At 40.6% G+C, this 16,556-nt stretch overlaps 1 protein-coding gene across 6 annotated transcripts in view; it reads left to right on the forward strand.

Annotated features, from left to right (window-relative positions):
• Positions 1–16,040, forward strand: part of LOC115134396 (muscleblind-like protein 2a) — a 67,928-nt gene extending 51,888 nt beyond the window's left edge. For 2 of the 6 annotated variants that reach the window (XM_029668308.2, XM_029668327.2), the window contains exons 6-10: positions 1,184–1,237; positions 1,732–1,891; positions 3,876–3,911; positions 4,799–4,893; positions 11,764–16,040. In XM_029668308.2, coding sequence (XP_029524168.1) covers positions 1,184–1,237; positions 1,732–1,891; positions 3,876–3,911; positions 4,799–4,893; positions 11,764–11,778 — 360 coding nt within the window. In that variant the 3' untranslated portion in view covers positions 11,779–16,040. The remainder of the gene's footprint in view (positions 1–1,183; positions 1,238–1,731; positions 1,892–3,875; positions 3,912–4,798; positions 4,894–11,763) is intronic. The other 4 variants (XM_029668361.2, XM_029668370.2, XM_029668352.2 and 1 more) reach the window with 3 other exon arrangements.
• The last annotated feature ends 516 nt before the right edge of the window (positions 16,041–16,556 follow it).

Raw genomic sequence — 16,556 nt, forward strand, 5'->3', positions numbered from 1 at the left:
GAAAGAAAAATAATAGTTTTGCCTTTACCACCTAAATCAGCGTGACTGAAATGGATGTGACCGACCAGCTGCCAAAACATTGTCCTTTCTACCATTGTCTGCCATAGGGCATCTTCTATCAAACCATTGGTCATAATGGCCTCCATAAAATGTGCATTGGTTCCAAATTGCACTGCTTTTATTGTAAAAGCGAATAATTCCAATCGACAAAGACATGTGGTCCTTCATTGTCCAATCAACAATACTTTTGATTCTCCATTGTCCATTGAGCTGAAAACTCTCACTTGCTGAGAACATCTAGTCCCTAGTAGCCCATTCCCTTAGCCCCTTATCTTGTTTTTGTTTTCCCAGATCTAAAAGGACTGGATAGGTTGAAGCGACGGTGATGGTTCCATCCTAGCCCTCTAATATGTTTGCTTTCACCTATCCAGTCCTTTCTCTATGAACACAATTGTAAGGGCTAGAGCAAATACTTTTTTTCTGTGAAAAATGTATGTTGCGCTCACATCCTATTCTGTCATGGTGGCCAGTCACACCAAAGCACCAAAAACACAGCCAACAATATACCATACAGCAGATAGTGTGTTTACAGAAGAGGCCGAATCCTACCTTTTTAGATCTGCGAACATAACTCAAACTTTCACGTAAATCACAATGTCAAAGGGAGGTTTGTGAAAAATATTGACTTATGCGCACAGATCTCAAGTTAGGATTTGGCCCAACTGAATGTCGATTGTGTTTATATCAATAATACCCCCCAAGATATTTTGATACATTGATTGATTAGATAGCTGATTTACTTGTAAAGAAGTAGCTAGCTTTACAGAACTAATAACTGCTATCCAAATAATTTGTTTACTTCATAAGTACATTTGTAAATCTTTGTATTTCTTAAACTTTTTAACCAAAGGTATAGTAGATGCTTTTTTTGCTTTCGTACTAATTCAGAACTTTAGCGATACGTTTCTTTAAACAAACAAACAATTTTTTGTTTATGTGCATGCCTATTGTTTTGTACGTGGTATACTGCATTCAGATTATTTTGTTTTGTTTTTCCTTCTCACCTATCCACAATGCAATGCTGTCCCCCATGACGCACCTCTGCTTGCTGTTACCTGTATGTTAATACGCTTGACTCCCATTGGCCCACTGCCATCATGTGCTCGCTGCCTGCTATTTAAAGACTCAGTCGACTGCCAAAGCAATGAAGCGACCCCTCGAGGCAACTGTAGAACTGGTACTTTGACCTTTCACCTTTTGCTTTGCATGTAGCTTCTTTAATGTACTGTAGCAACTCACAATAATTTTAATTTGGCTTTTTGCTGTTTTAAATGCCCAAGTATTTGTATTATGCAATTAATATCCACCAATATGATTCGTGTAGTTATTATTTTAGTATGCTTTACATTGATTGATCGTATAACAACAATGAGAATGTTAATTCCCAAGTATCAATTTGTTTGTTACTGTACTATAAATCATTGTTTTATAATTGCCTTGCTAGATATCGTGTGTAGTTCCTTCATTGTCCCCATGTGGTTATTTAAACCTAAGTTGCCATTGTGACTTCTCTGTTGTAACTTTGTGCTGTTTTGTAGCTAGTCGCCACAAAAGACCCCGAGCAGCAGGGTGATTTCTCGTGTTCTAGTGTAGAGAATAGTCATGTGAATGTAGTCATTTTTGAGGCCTCCGCCTCGTTGTATCTAACGTCTCCTCGTCCCTCCCGTACAGGCGTTCCCCCACGGCTGCCTGCAGCCCCTACCAAAGAGACCAGCGCTTGAGAAGAGCAACGGGGCCAGCTCGCTCTTTCACCCCAGTATGTTGCACTACCAGCAGGCCTTGGCCAACGCACAGCTGCAGCAGCAGACGGCTTTCTGTGGCTTTCCCACAGGTAGGGGGTACACCCGCCCGCAACACATGTTCATGCACACAGACACACACATTAGTATGTAGGCACACACACCTATACACAATTTATGTACACACACACACACACGTTTGTACACACTCTTGTACACAGATACACACCCATGTAGCATGTAGACACACACTGGATAGAGCTTCCCCAACTTTCCTTTTCCCCATAAAAGCATCAAAGGGCAAAATTCAAGTATATAACCCTTGAAAGGTTTCACCAGGTGAGCTTGTGAGGAAATAAGATATTCCCCATATTTTCTCCAAAAGTTTGAGACCAGTCTCTCTTTAAACCCACAGAGTGATCAAGCGCTTTTCCTCAAGTGGAAATCAAGTTGCTATGGGCCCTGTTCAAAATAATGCAGTGCACTATATAGGGGATAGGATGCCATTCGGAATGTAGCCACGGTATGCTCGCGTCTCATATAAATGTGTAATTGCAGCCAGGTGCCAGGACAAGGTAAAGGCATGGATATCCTTTGATCACAGCGGTAAAACTCTTTTGTGGCTGATGATGGGATACATTGCTGTATGATTATATTAAGTACACTAGGCATTTTAAGGCCTACTTATAAAACGGCAGACTTCCAGTCTTTGCACTAAGCTTGCGCTAATGCCAGTTGCAATTGGCTCTCAAAACTACCTCCTATCTTCCTTCATACTGGACGCAGAGTCATACACATGGTATCCACGAGTTCATCTGACTCTGGAGAAGTAGATAAAGGTATTCATTGACAAAATCCTAAGCCTCTTGTGGATGAGACTACCTTCCCTAACCCTCTATCCCTCCCTAACTGCTCCTTTCTTTAGTGTCCAAATCAAAGTGTATTTGTCACGTGCGCCGAATACAACAGGTGTAGACCTTACAGTGAAATGCTTACTTACAGGCTCTAACCAATAGTGCAAAAAAAGGTATTAGGTGAGTAAAGAAATAAAAACAACAGTAAAAAGACAGTGAATAACAGTAGCGAGGCTATATACAGACACTGGTTAGTCAGGCTGATTGAGGTAGTATGTACATGTAGATATGGTTAAAGTGTTTTTATCCTCCATGGCTTTTACACCCTTCCTCTCCTTTCCTAGTGTAGGAAGCTTGTTCAGAATGCTGTGTACACACCACACATGAGTTCAATTAATATCGGTTTCTCTATGAAAACTCTAGCTGTTCTTTATTGAACCAAAAGTGCAAACCCTGCCCATCTGGCATTCCAGATCCAACGCATAAAGTCATTTGAAAGAAGACTTACTATTTGAACTCAGGTCTGATTCGTTCTCACTGCATGGTCCAAGCATCCAGCCCTTAACCTTCCCTAGCCTGATCCCAGAAATGTGTGTGCTGTCTTGCCAGCTCCTATTGCCATTGTCACGCCATGTGTCTGCTGTGACAGAGACCATAGGAGTTGGCAAGATGGCACACACATCTGCTATCTGAGGCTAATTAACCTCTGACACTGAAAAAGTTTCATTTGTAGTATGTGTGACCGTACCTTCCCACCCCCTCAAGAACATATTTTTTAATGATTTATTTGCAGACCAGACATTATTTTTAATGTAACCTTTATTTAACTAGGCAAGTCATTTAAGAACAAATTCATAATTAAAATGACGGCCAATTGTGCTCCGCCCAATCACGGCCGGATGTGATACAGCCTGGATGTGTAGCATAAAGTATGGCATAAGACTACAAATGGAGTCAAACTGCACAGTCCAGTTATACCAATTGCAGGCTTGTGAAATTTGTTTAAAGGCATGTTGTTTATATAGCAACTACCAAAATCTCCAGCCTGGTCCCAGATCTGTTTGTGCTCTCTTGCCGGCTCCTATGGTCAATGGCATGCCATACGGTACAAACCGATTTGGGACCAGGCTACCACCAAAATCTCTGTCTTTCTTCTCTAACATGTTTTTCTCCTTCCCTTATTAACCCTCTGTTCACTCTTTTCCACTGCATGATCACACAGGGTCAGTCTTGTGCATGACTCCTGCTAGCAGCCTTGGTAGGTTCCTTCCTTTCCCCTTTTCATTCTCTCACATATTCATTTAAAGGTTTAGGGTGAATTTGCCCCTAGACTTTGATCTTGGGTCCCCACTAATGTTTAAGGTTAGGATTGGGGGAGGAGAAGCTGATCCTAGATCTGTACCTAGGGGAAACTTCACCATGGAGCCTCTTTAAATTGGGGGGAGAGCGGGAACAGGGAGATGTAAGCGCTTACAGGTGACACAAAGTTTGTGGATGTTGTGACACAGTGAGTGGCACGGTTGTAGAACATTGGGCTAGAGTGCATGATTGATTGTTTTTACTGAAAAGCGCTGCAAAGTCCTACATGGCAATTTGAGCTCCCCGGTAAGAGATGATTGTTACTTAGCTACTTACTGTCTTATACCCTAATTATGAAATGTGAAGTGTTATTCTTATCATTATTAGTATATATGAAGAAAAATCATTCCAAATGAATAGTCTGTTGAAAAGTAGATATTGTATTGTTTACTGTGCTGTGTTGATCCCAGAGAAAAATAGAAAGAGGGTGAACACAATTGGTAGTAAAGCTCTCGATCTTGATGGGGTTTCTAGTTAATCTCAATCTTATAATATCACTCATCATATCTCACTCAGTCCTCTGGGAACAACTAATTGTCGGGACAAATTTCCTTGATTGTAATTCAGGTTTTTCTCTTTTTTTTTCTCCCATGCTTTCTCTCGCTTTTGCATTGTGATGTGCACGCCTTCCGCTGGGCTAACCTAACGATGGCTCGCCCCTCTCTGTAATATGCGTCATGCCCAAAAACAACAACAACCAAACAATCAACACACGTTGCCATGGTTACCACACTGCCTCCACTGCCAACCTGTTCATTGCTTCCATGGTCCCCCTTCCTGAAAAAGTACCCATGATGTACAGTGCTGCGCCTGCTACTATCTCTGCAACAACAACTCCTGCCACAAGTGTCCCCTACGCAGCAGCAGCGCCAGCCAATCAGGTTTGCTGAGTTTAAAGCTTTCTTTCATATAGTCCCAGAGCTCTAAATAAGTGCTTGACAACCGTAGTCCATAGAGCTGATCTACTATCATTTCAATTCAAGTAGTCAATTTCTTATTTTACTTCTATGACTGCAGAAGAGTTGACTACTTCAAAATGGCGAAAGCCCTCAATGGCGCTGCCTATGTTAAAACAGGTTTTGGGCCAAGTGTGCCCTCTATCCAACTCTATGGCTGAGCCCAACCTCAACATCCTTCAATTAAATTCAAACTTTATTGTCCCAACAGGGAAACTCATTCATGCTCTAGTCTAGTCTGCTACTGTGGTATATTACAATGCCTGCCACAGGTGTCAGAATGTGTTGGCTTTTATTTCAGAGGACTGCTGTACGTTTTGTACAAGTATATGTTTAATAATTTGTTGGCCGTGTCACACAATGACCCAGTGAAGCACTTATTCAGAGCTCTCACATTTGCAAGTAATAGTTGTCTTGTGTTGCATTAGATCCTAGTTTTTGTTTTGCACGTATGTTGTTTTTCATCCACTTTGATGTCAAGTTTCCCTCTTCACCTGCGTTAGAAACATCACCTTTATGTTTTGTGGCACACGCACGCACATACACTTTTTTTTCCACCTAAAAAAAGCCTAGCCACTCCATCTCCATCCACCATGTTGGCTCCACCATGTTGACTCCCTCTTCGGCGATGGGTGAGGACGAAAGCCTTGAGGAAACTGTCGATCCAGGGTGGCCATCTCTGCTATATATTAGTGTTGCAGGAGACAGGACGATGTCTCCGGCCTAAAATGGCTCCAGATAAGCACAGTTACTCGCTAGACGCATGGCTCTGTGTCAGCAGGGGCCGGGAAGTTGCAGTTGGGTGCGTAAGTCGGGTGACGCACACACACACAACCCCGTTTAAACCTGACAATTACAGTGCACTGCCAGGTGGAGTGCCCGCAGCAAACAATCTCCCATTAACCCCACTTAGCAAGGCCTTGAGCGGTGGCCACGTTACAGGCTTGATGAGATTTGATTTACATCTCAGTGGTCAGTGAGCTTTCCCAGAAATGTATTGGACGGATGACGTCGATCCATGATCATCAAGACTTCCGGTTGCCGGTGAATCTTCATCATTTCACACTGTTCCCTCAAATTGGTTTATATTGAGAGACTCTCAGTGTAGAAAGTGATGGTTTGTTTTCTGTTGGTTTCACATCATTATACATTCAATCCCAGGCTTTATTTGGTCAAAAAATGAACCAGAAAATGTACTCTTACACATCATATATTGCCATCGGAAAGTTTTTATACCCCTTGACTTATTCCTGAATTCAAAATGGATGAAAATGTTTTATATTTGTTTTTTGCTTTTTGAAAATGTAATACCCATATCTCCTTTACATAAGTATTCACACCCCTGCGTCAGTACTTTGTAGAAGCACCTTTGGCGGCGATTACAGCTTTGAGTCATCTTGGGTATGTACCCATCTTGCACATCTGGGTTTGGGGGTTTTCTTCCATTCTTCCATGCTGATTTTTTTTCAAGGTCTCTTAAGTTAGTTGGGGAGTGACATCGAACAGCAATCTTCAAGTCGGGGCTTTGGCGGGCCACTCAAGGACTGAAGGAAGTCATTTAAAAAATAATGTTAAACACTTTTTTACTCCTGAACTTATTTAGGCATGCCATAACAAAGGGGTTGAATACGTACTGACTCAAGACATTTCAGCGTTTCATTTTTTATTTTTAAAAATACAGGAAAACACAATTCCACATTGACATTATAGTGTACTGTGTGTAGGCCAGTGACCAAAAATTGCAATTTAATACATTTTAAATTTAGGTTGTGATCACAAAATGTGGAAAAAGTCCAGGGGTGTAAATACTTTCTGAAGGCACTGAAACTTTAACATGTTAGACGCCTTTAATCAAGACTCTAGAATTTCAATTGATATTCTAAAAAATATTCTCTCTATACTGATTCTCCTCCCAGCATCTAGTCTGTATGACCAACCACGCTAATATTATTACTGGCACATGACTTATTATTGCTGCCTATGATGTTTTATTATTGTAGGTCTACGGATAGGTCTCTCCACCCTTTTCCTCAAAACTCAATAAGCAGCCTCACTTGCTATTTATCATTCATGACTAGCAATTTCCTTGATATTGTTCTGTTTTTGGACCATGACCAGGGAGAAATATGACTTTGCCCTTAAGGATTTTTAATGATTACCTTAGAAGCACACACCCATCGCCATTTTGTAGCCTCTAGATAGGGCATTCCAAATGGCACCCTATTCCCTACAGTGCACATAAAGCCGTTTGGGCCCTGATCAGTGATGTAGTGCACTATACTGGGAAAAGTGTTCCATATGGGGGACTAACCTGAATCCCAAATCATCCCCTAGCCCCAATGCACTTGTGTAGATCTGAGCAGAGTGCATCTGTCTCTGTCACAGGAGCGGTCCAAACAAAAGACAATAATTCAATTGGAGAAAAAAAACTGGTAAATGGAATCAAATAAACCAAAACGTGTTTCTTACAAGTGTAGCATAGGTTGTGCACTCTGCAAACAATGTGTCCACTCTGACAATGAAAACGGAAAGACTGGAATAATGATATTGAATGCATTAACAGAAATGACCATAACCAAAGTAACAAACTTTGTAGATAAGAAATTATAGGAATTAACGGTAAATGTACTACTGGTGATATACAGTACCAGTCAAAAGTTTGGACATACCTACTCATGCAAGGGCTTTTCTTTATTTGTACTATTTTCTATAATGTCGAATAATAGTGAAGTTATCAATACTATATAAATAACACATACGAAAGTGGAAAAAAAGTGTTAAACATATCAAAGCTTTGCACACTCTTGCCATTTTCTCAACCAGCTTCACCTGGAAAGCTTTTCCAACAGTCTTGGAAGGAGTTCCCACATATGCTGAGCACTTGTTGACTGCTTTTCCTCCACTCTGCGGGCCAACTCATCTCAAACCAGCTCAATTGGGTTGAGGTCGGGTGATTGTGGAGGCCAGGTCATCTGATGCAGCACTCCATCACACAGCCTGGAGGTGTGTTGGGTCATTGTCCTGTTGAAAAGGAATGATAGTCCTACTAAGTGCAAACCAGATGGGATGGCGTATCGCTGCAGAATGCTGTGGTATCCATGAAGTGTGCTTGAATTCAAAGTAAACCACAGACAGTGTCACCAGTAAAGCACCTGCACACCATCACACCTCCTCCTCCGTGCTTCACGGTGGGAACCATACATGCAAAATCATCCATTCACCTACTCAGCGTTTCACAAAACATGGCGGTTGGAACCAAAAATCTCACATTTGGACTCATCAGACCAAAGGACATATTTCTTGGCCAAAGCAAGTCATTTCTACTTATTGGTGTCCTTTAGTAGTGGTTTCTTTGCAACAATTTCACCATGAAGGCCTGATTCACGGTCTCCTCTGAACAGTTGATGTTGAAATGTGTCTGTTTCTTGAATTCTGTAAAGCATTTATTTCGGCTGCAATTTCTGAGGCTGGTAACTTTTAATGAACTTGTCCTCTGTAGCAGAGGTAACTCTGAGTCTTCCTCTCCTTTGGCAGTCCTCATGGGAGCCAGTTTCAACATAGCGCTTGAAGAAACTTTCAAAGATCTTGAAATTGTCTGCATTGATTGACCTTCAAGCGCTATGATGTACTGTTGTTTCTCTTTGCTTATTTGAGCTGTTTTTGCCAAAGTATGGACTTGGTCTTTTACCAAATAGGGATATCTTCTGTATACCACCCCTACCTTGTCACAAAACAACTGATTGGCTCAAACGCATTAAGAAGGAAAGACATTCCACAAATTGACTTAACAAGGTACACCTGTTAATTGAAATGCATTACAGGTGACTGACTACCTCATGAACCTGGTTGAGAGAATGCCAAGAGCGTGCAAAGCTGTAATCAAAGCAAAGGGTGGCTACTTTCAAGAATCTCAAATATAAAATATATTTTGATTTGTTAAACACTTTTTTTTGGTTACTATGATGTAGAATTTTCTACAATGTAGAAAATAGTAAAAATAAAGAAAAACCCTTGAATTAGTAGGTGTGTCCATACTTTGACTGGTACTGTATGTAATGGAGAATTGTTATACACTAATAATCAAGTTATGAAATAATGAATGTGCACAAATTGGCGGGAGAGTGCACATTCTGGAGAGAGAAATGCATTGTGCATCTGGGCGCATGGTCAAACCGACATCTGCATTGGCCCTGGCCATGCAGCATTTACGTGGATACAGCCTCAGCAGGAGTCAGGGCATTCATACTTCTTGCGCTTCACGGAGCAGTGCAGAGCTGTTGTCAAGGAAGTGAGTTTTGTTTTCTGCAGGATGTACCGCCCCCACCTACCGTCAACCAATCATGTCAATGCGGTTCTATGCAGAGCCCTCCCGCATTGTTACAACATTTGGGAGGCGCATTGCGATCCAGTTTGGCCTCTGGATGCATCTGGAGGCTCCGCAGTTGCGTCACACTCTCCATATGAAGCCTTCGACCACATTTTCGGATCAAGCATAAATTGTTTTAAAGTCTAGGCCTCCACAATGGAATAGTTCAGAGGGGGCACAAATGTGTGTGTGTATATATATAATTTGTTACTGCTCGACTAAAACAATCTGGGTCGACCAACAGCCTAACTACCAAACAATCGACATGTCGACTAATAGTAGTCTTGATCATAAGTACCTGCAGGTCAAACCTCTCACTGCCCTGACACGGACGTGGGGGCTCCCTCTTCTGGCTGAATTGGTAAATACACCAAGATACAGTTGTGGGTTTTGTCACATTGGTTAGAAAAAGTCATTAGCGTAGACATTGGTTCACATATTTGCAGGACGATTGTACAATATCCCCTTTGGGGCTGCGGTCTGCAATAAGGAGTTCTGTGCCATAATATTCACAAAAAACAATCAAGTGTCACACACAACATCATCTGGTGTTGGCTTTTCTTTTATGGTGGGCCAGGCATCCACCCCTGACCTGTCATTTCCTTTTTTTCTGTCCATCATGACTAAAAGGGAAACGCCGTTATTTCAATTCCGTAGCTGGTACAGCGCATCATTGTGGTCCTCTATGCATCCGCCAGCTCATCTACTGTCTGCTTTCTAACTGAGGCCTTTCACAGCCATGATAAGCCAATAATTTGCTCTCTGTGGTCCTGTCCAAAAACGACCCCTAGACCCTACCACCTAAACAGTGGATCTATTTTGTATATTTTTAAGAATTGGATAGGTTTTAGCTCAACCTTTTTCTCTGATGTTACTTACACCCATCTAGTATTCTTGGATCTACGGAAGTGCCTAGGGGGGTAGAGGCAAGGGGCTTGGATAGGGCCTCTGTCTGGGTAACCAGCGGTAAGCGACTAGGAGCCAACGGGACCTCACACAACATCAATATAACATTCAGCTTTTTGTTTTGTTTTATACATATTTTTGCTCATAAGTCAAATGACTCCACTCGCGTCATTAAAATGACTTATTATGAGCTTGCAGGATCGACATTACATACACTATATATACAAAAGTATGTGCACACCCCTTCAAATTTGTGGATTTGGCTACTTCCGCCACACCCGTTACTGACAAGTGTATAACATCGAGCACATAGCAATGTAATCTCCATAGACAAACATTGGAATTAGAATGGCCTTACTGAAGAGCTCAGTGACTTTCATAGGATGCCACCTTTCCAACAAGTCAGTTTGTCACATTTCTGCCCTGCTAGAGTTGCCCCGATCAACTGTAAGTGCTGTTATTGTGAAGTGGAACGTCTTGGAGCAACAAGGGCTCAGCCGTGAGGTGGTTGGCTTCACATGCTCACAGAACGGCATTGCCGAGTGCTCAAGCGTGTAGCTTGTAAAAATCGTCTCTCCTCGGTTGCAACTGTCATTACCAAGTTCCAAACTGCCTCTGGAAGCAATGTCAGCACAAGAACTGTTAGTCTGGAGCTTCATGAAATGGGTTTCCATGGCCGAGCAGCCGCACACATGCCTAAGATCACCATGCACAATGCGAAGTGTCAGCTGGAGTGGTGTAACGCTCGCCGCCATTGGACTGTGGAGAAGAGGAAACGCGTTCTCTGGAATAATGAATCACGCTTCACCATCTGGCAGTCTGACGGAGGAATCTAGGTTTGGTGCATGCCTGGAGAATGCTACCTTCCGAATGCATAGTGCCAACTGTAAAGTTTGGTGGAGGAGGAATAATGGTCTGCGTCTGTTTTTCATGGTTCAGGCTAGGCCCCTTGAAGGGAGATCTTAACGCTACAACATAAATGACATTCTAGACGATTCTGTGCTTCTAACTTTGTGGTGACAGTTTGGGGAAGGCTCTGTCCTGTTTCAGCATGACAAAGCCCCCGTGTACAAAGTGAGGTCCATACAGAAATGGTTTGTTGATCGGTGTGGAAGAACTTGACTGGCCTGCACGCAGACCTGACGTCAAAGGGAGGGACCAACTCCATATTAATGCCCATGTTTTTGGAATGAGATGTTCGACTAGCAGGTGTCCACATACTTTGTCATCTAGTGTATGTTAGGGATTAGCTTTTTAGCCACCCCTACAACGACAATCTGGCTCTTGTGCAATCTTTTCCTGGATTCCTTGCATCCTCTTCTCGCCTCCTTCTCAAAAGGCATTGGAGAAGGTCAGAGGGAACTTGGATCTTCTCCTCCAATATGGTTGAGAAGAAGGCGAGGGGATCAGATGTGAGGAATCACGGAAAGATTAAACGAGATGGAGCCAATCATTTGAAAAGGTATAGACAATGAACTGACGTTTTTGTTTTCCATTTTTCTTTTTCTTCACCTCTCCCGCAGATTATCCTGAAGTAACTGTCAGGAAAGAAATGGAGTGTCAAGAAGCTGCACTACAAAGCCCAAAACAGCCCTTCTGTACATACTACCTTCCCCTCCCAGTACAGCAACCTGCATGCTAAGAGTGTAATACTACCAATTAACCATAAGACTTGAGTGCTGGTGTAAGAAGATACACACAACAAAAAGATGTATATGTATTGCTAGGAAACTATTGCCATGAAAATTATGACAAAAAAATTATATGTACTGAACTACAAACACTTAGTGGAGAGATGGTGACGAGTTCATTTTAACTATTGTTTTCTCTGTTAAAGTAATATGGGTCCTTTATATTTTGTTTTCAAAACGGAACCTCGATCTGCACAAATGTTCACCCTTTGAAAACACCTTATTTGCACTATAAGAGAACTAGTGCTTATTGTCAAAAGTGCTTCATTGTTTTAAACAGGAGAGTCACAGAGAAGCCCTTGGTTGCAACTGGCGCTCCAGACCAAGCTAGAAGGGATTGTTTAACTTTTTGTTTGTTTTAATCATTTTTTTAAAGACAAATGTTAGGGCAGACTTATGTTTACTCAATGACTGTCCTCTTAACGATGATTTGAACGTGCTCCCCCACCCCCCATCACCCCTTTAAAACGGTGTGGTATGCTCTCCATATGAACCACTTGCCAACATTTATTCTCTGGAAAACCAACGGCTTGCCAAACGAAAGTCATCGCGACTGACCGATTTGACGGACAGAAGCGATCGGAGTCGATCTGCAAGGGAACAGACGTGGAACAGCTTCGTGGCCAAAACGTGCAGTCGGGCCTCGGGGGGGGGGAATAACCTAGAATTTCAATTTCTTCTCATTTTGTTAAATTTTCAGTTTTAAAGTTTGGATGGGTGCTGACATTGGCTTGTGGGTGTATTTGTGTGTATGTGGTTGGTTGGGTGGGAGCCTCCGAGGGGTCCGTGTTGGGGAGAGTTATACTGGCATCAGGGAGTGCTTACTAGCCTATATGGCTCCGGTTTGTGTGCCAAGGGCTTAACGAAAGCTTGCGGGTGGCTGAGAGCATGTGGCGGGAGGGAGCCTCAGCCTGATGGGCCAAGCCATAGACATCTGCCAGCAGACTGGAACAGGCAGAGTAAGTCCACCAGCGGCCCCAAAGTCAAGACCACAAGGACAAGGCCTTTGGGGGAGTTAGGGGTGGGGCTAGAAGGAGGGATAAGGGTGAGATCGGCTAGGGGTGAAACAAGTGCTACGACTCCAAAAAAAAAAAAGAGAGAAAAAAAAGGTGCGTTCGAAGATGCTAGTCATCGTCGTGAGATGACTTGAAGTTTTTGACTGGAGGGCTATCTGTGACTGTCAGTCGTCACCCTGCTATCGCCGAGAATCCTGTTTCTATTTGAGAAAAACTGTAGAAGTGCCTAAAAATCCTTTAACTTTAAAACAACAAGCATCTGGAGAAACATACTTTGTCAAAGAAAAAATAGGAATACACAAAAGGATGGTTCAAGCAAAGTTCCCAAAAGTATGTTGACCTATTTAGAGAAAAGACTTCACTTTCCATGCAGATGCCATGGTTAAAGCAGTACCCTAGTGTTATTGTAAACATATATTTAACACGACAAAAAGTAACTTTCTGAAAAGAAAGCATATAAACTAACCAAGATAGCTTGGTAGAATGTTTGATAAATATTTCATGATGTAATATTTTGTTCTTACCATAGGTTTTTAGTAGTTTACATTGGAAAAAGTGATTGAGAATACAGGACATTGATGTGTGTGTGTGTAATGTATGTAACGTGTCTCATACTTTGAGAGTTTATATTCATGGTTGTAGCAGCAATGTATTCACGTTTATGTTTTATGATGTTAAGCATCAAGGTATGTGTGTCACCAGAACAATCCGTTATTTTATGCCATGATGTAGTTAATAGTGTACTAGCATTGTTTTAAACCAACCTCCACGTTATTACCTAATATGTTTTATGAGATGTATGTATTTAGACTCTAAATCACATTTCTTGATCCTACACAACCAATTATTTACCTTGTATGTGTGTTCAACAAAAAAGATCAGAATCATGACATATTTTCATGGCGCTTGATCAACACAGACAATCCACAACGAGACACCTTTGGTTAAAAAAGTAATATGGCACTGGTCTTAGAATGATTTTTTTCTTTCTTTTTGTTCACTGAGATTTTCTTCTAAAAAGTTACAGTTTTAATGTAATTTTTGGTGTGGAAGGTGATCGAAGATATTTTTTGGTAATTTATCGTATTTTATTGTTTTGTCAAATGAGTCAGAATGATGTAACCTATTCTATTTTGAAATGAATGTAATTTATTGAGCTGTGCGTCCCAACAGGGTCTGGTCTCTTTAGTCAGCCAATGAGATGCAGATCAGGAGCAAGGGGGTGGAGTCTTAAAAAGCCACCAATAGAATGCTACTGGATCTCCCTTGCCTTGTCATCAACACAGTTCATCTCATTACAGTAATGAGCAAAGCTTTAGAATTGCTTATATTGTTCAACAAAAAAAAATAGAAAAGAAAAAAAGAATGTTAATTGTATAGGTGACATTTTACCCAAAAAATAATTTTCAAAATATGTACTTTTCACTCTAGTATTTCATAACAATATTAAGTTGTTGCTGTGGCAACATAAAGTTGCAATTACTAAAGTTCTGTATTTTTGTAAATTATCTAATCATTAAGTTTACTTTTTTTCTAGAACACTGCACACATCACTAGATTGTAAAGCAGATTTCAACATTTCTTATTTGTCGTGATTATGACAATTTTCCTTAGCAGCCTCTATAAAGGTGTAACTTTAACACTTAAGATGTAATAGACAAAGTTACCAATGATATTTAGGATGAAATTATAACAAATGATCTATTAATTGAATAGTTAAGATGTACAACTTTTCCCCTGAGAAAGGACCACTGGTTTCATGCACACCAATGGGAAAATATTTATGAATGTAGTTTAAATTGTTTATCATCAGTTAAGGATTGCACTTCTTCTGGTAAAATAAAACATTTCATTATTACCGATGGAAAATGTCATTAGGTATGGCAAAGTTACTATAGTTACAGTAATTCTGTATAATAGTCACTACCAGTTCGTATCACAGAAATAACCTTTGAACATCTTGCATGAAAAAAAGAAGTTTTTATTAATAAACGATAACGTACTGAATGTTTCTAGTTATACCGAAAAACACAAAAAATAGTCTGCACATGAGACAAAAATTCAAGTTGTCCTCAAATGGGGTCATGGTTGTGCCCAAGAGAATGGAATTGTGCTGAGAAATGTAATTTATTTAAATGAAATGTGTTGACATTGACTGACTGATGATAAGAGTTAAATATATAAGCACTTGGGTCAGCTGAGCAGACACAGCTTATCCAAACACTTTGCCTTGTCGTTAGTCCATCGTGCTTAAGGTTTTATGTTCCAGCGCTGTTAAAAATAAACTTTTAAAGGCTGTAAACTGGTCTCTGCTGAACAGACTTTTTTGTTTATATATATATAATGCTAAAATGTAAACTTAACTTTTTATTTATATACATAAATTAAATTGTTTGAAGTTTTTACTTTTTTGCATTTTTTAAAGGTGAGGCCAAAAGGATTGACTGCTGTACAGAAAGCTGTCTTGTGTCTAAGCCCCGTTCGAATACTTTAACACACCCTTCCTTACTTACTTTCGGATCTAACATTATTTGGTAGGTGTAAGCAACAGTTCTATCACATAGCTTTCCCCAATCCGGCCATGTCAGATTAGGTATTTCTTCAAGGAAGGAGGAAGGAACAATGCATTTGTTAAAGTATTGGAACAGGGCCCTATTATGTCCTTGTAGAGAGCTTGATGATGAGGGCTGTGGCCAACATGAGATGCTGAATGGTCCCTAAAAGGACTGCCGCCAGGGTCGTATTCACTAGGAAGCAAACGTGCCGAAACAGAAGGGACTAACTGAACTTGTCCAATAAGAAACGCTTGTTTTCTTTTAACATTGCAAAACGTTTCGCTACAGTGTGCACTATTGAATATTACCCAGGTAATGAATTGACTGCTTTGCCATCAGAAATGCAGTATCCCATCTACTTTGCAAAAATATATATATAGAGAGTAAAATACCCTCATTGGATTTTTAGTTTTGATGTAACCATTTTTCAGTTTTCTTTGTGCGTATAGTTTGTGCTATTTTATGTTACTATAGTCAAATGTTTTGGTTCCAGCAAGATAGTGTAAAATCTATTGAAATAAAGAAAACATGGAAAGGATGTTTGTTGAAATGACCTTATTTATGTGAATAATGACTGTGATATGCGCTTGTCTTACTTACCTTAGTTGAATGCCCAGACTGTATGTCGCTCTGGAAATGTGTATGCTAATGGACAAAGTGTAAAAATTAATAATGCTCTTATGGATGTGGTGAATGACAGACATGCTACAACAGGGTTCCGCAACTGGCGGTCCATGGGCCGAATTTGGCCCGCAGCTGATATTATGTGGCCCAACGTTTTCTAAGTAAAACATTTTATTTATTTTTTATGTTTTATTGTTGGACATAAGACTATAAAAATTACACAAATCAGCTCCAAGTGATTTACAATTTGGAAATCTGTTCCAAAGTATCCCCACACATATAAGGTTTGAAATGACTGTTTTCGTCAAATATTATATCTGTTTGGGTTTCTTGCGGTCAATTTGCAGTCTACAAATGATTTGTACATTTCAGAATGCACAACAAGATACAAAAACTTTTTGTCCCCTCACTAAAGCACAAGTAAATAAAT

Source organism: Oncorhynchus nerka, linkage group LG2 (assembly GCF_034236695.1).
Source record: "Oncorhynchus nerka isolate Pitt River linkage group LG2, Oner_Uvic_2.0, whole genome shotgun sequence".
NCBI lineage: Eukaryota > Metazoa > Chordata > Actinopteri > Salmoniformes > Salmonidae > Oncorhynchus > Oncorhynchus nerka.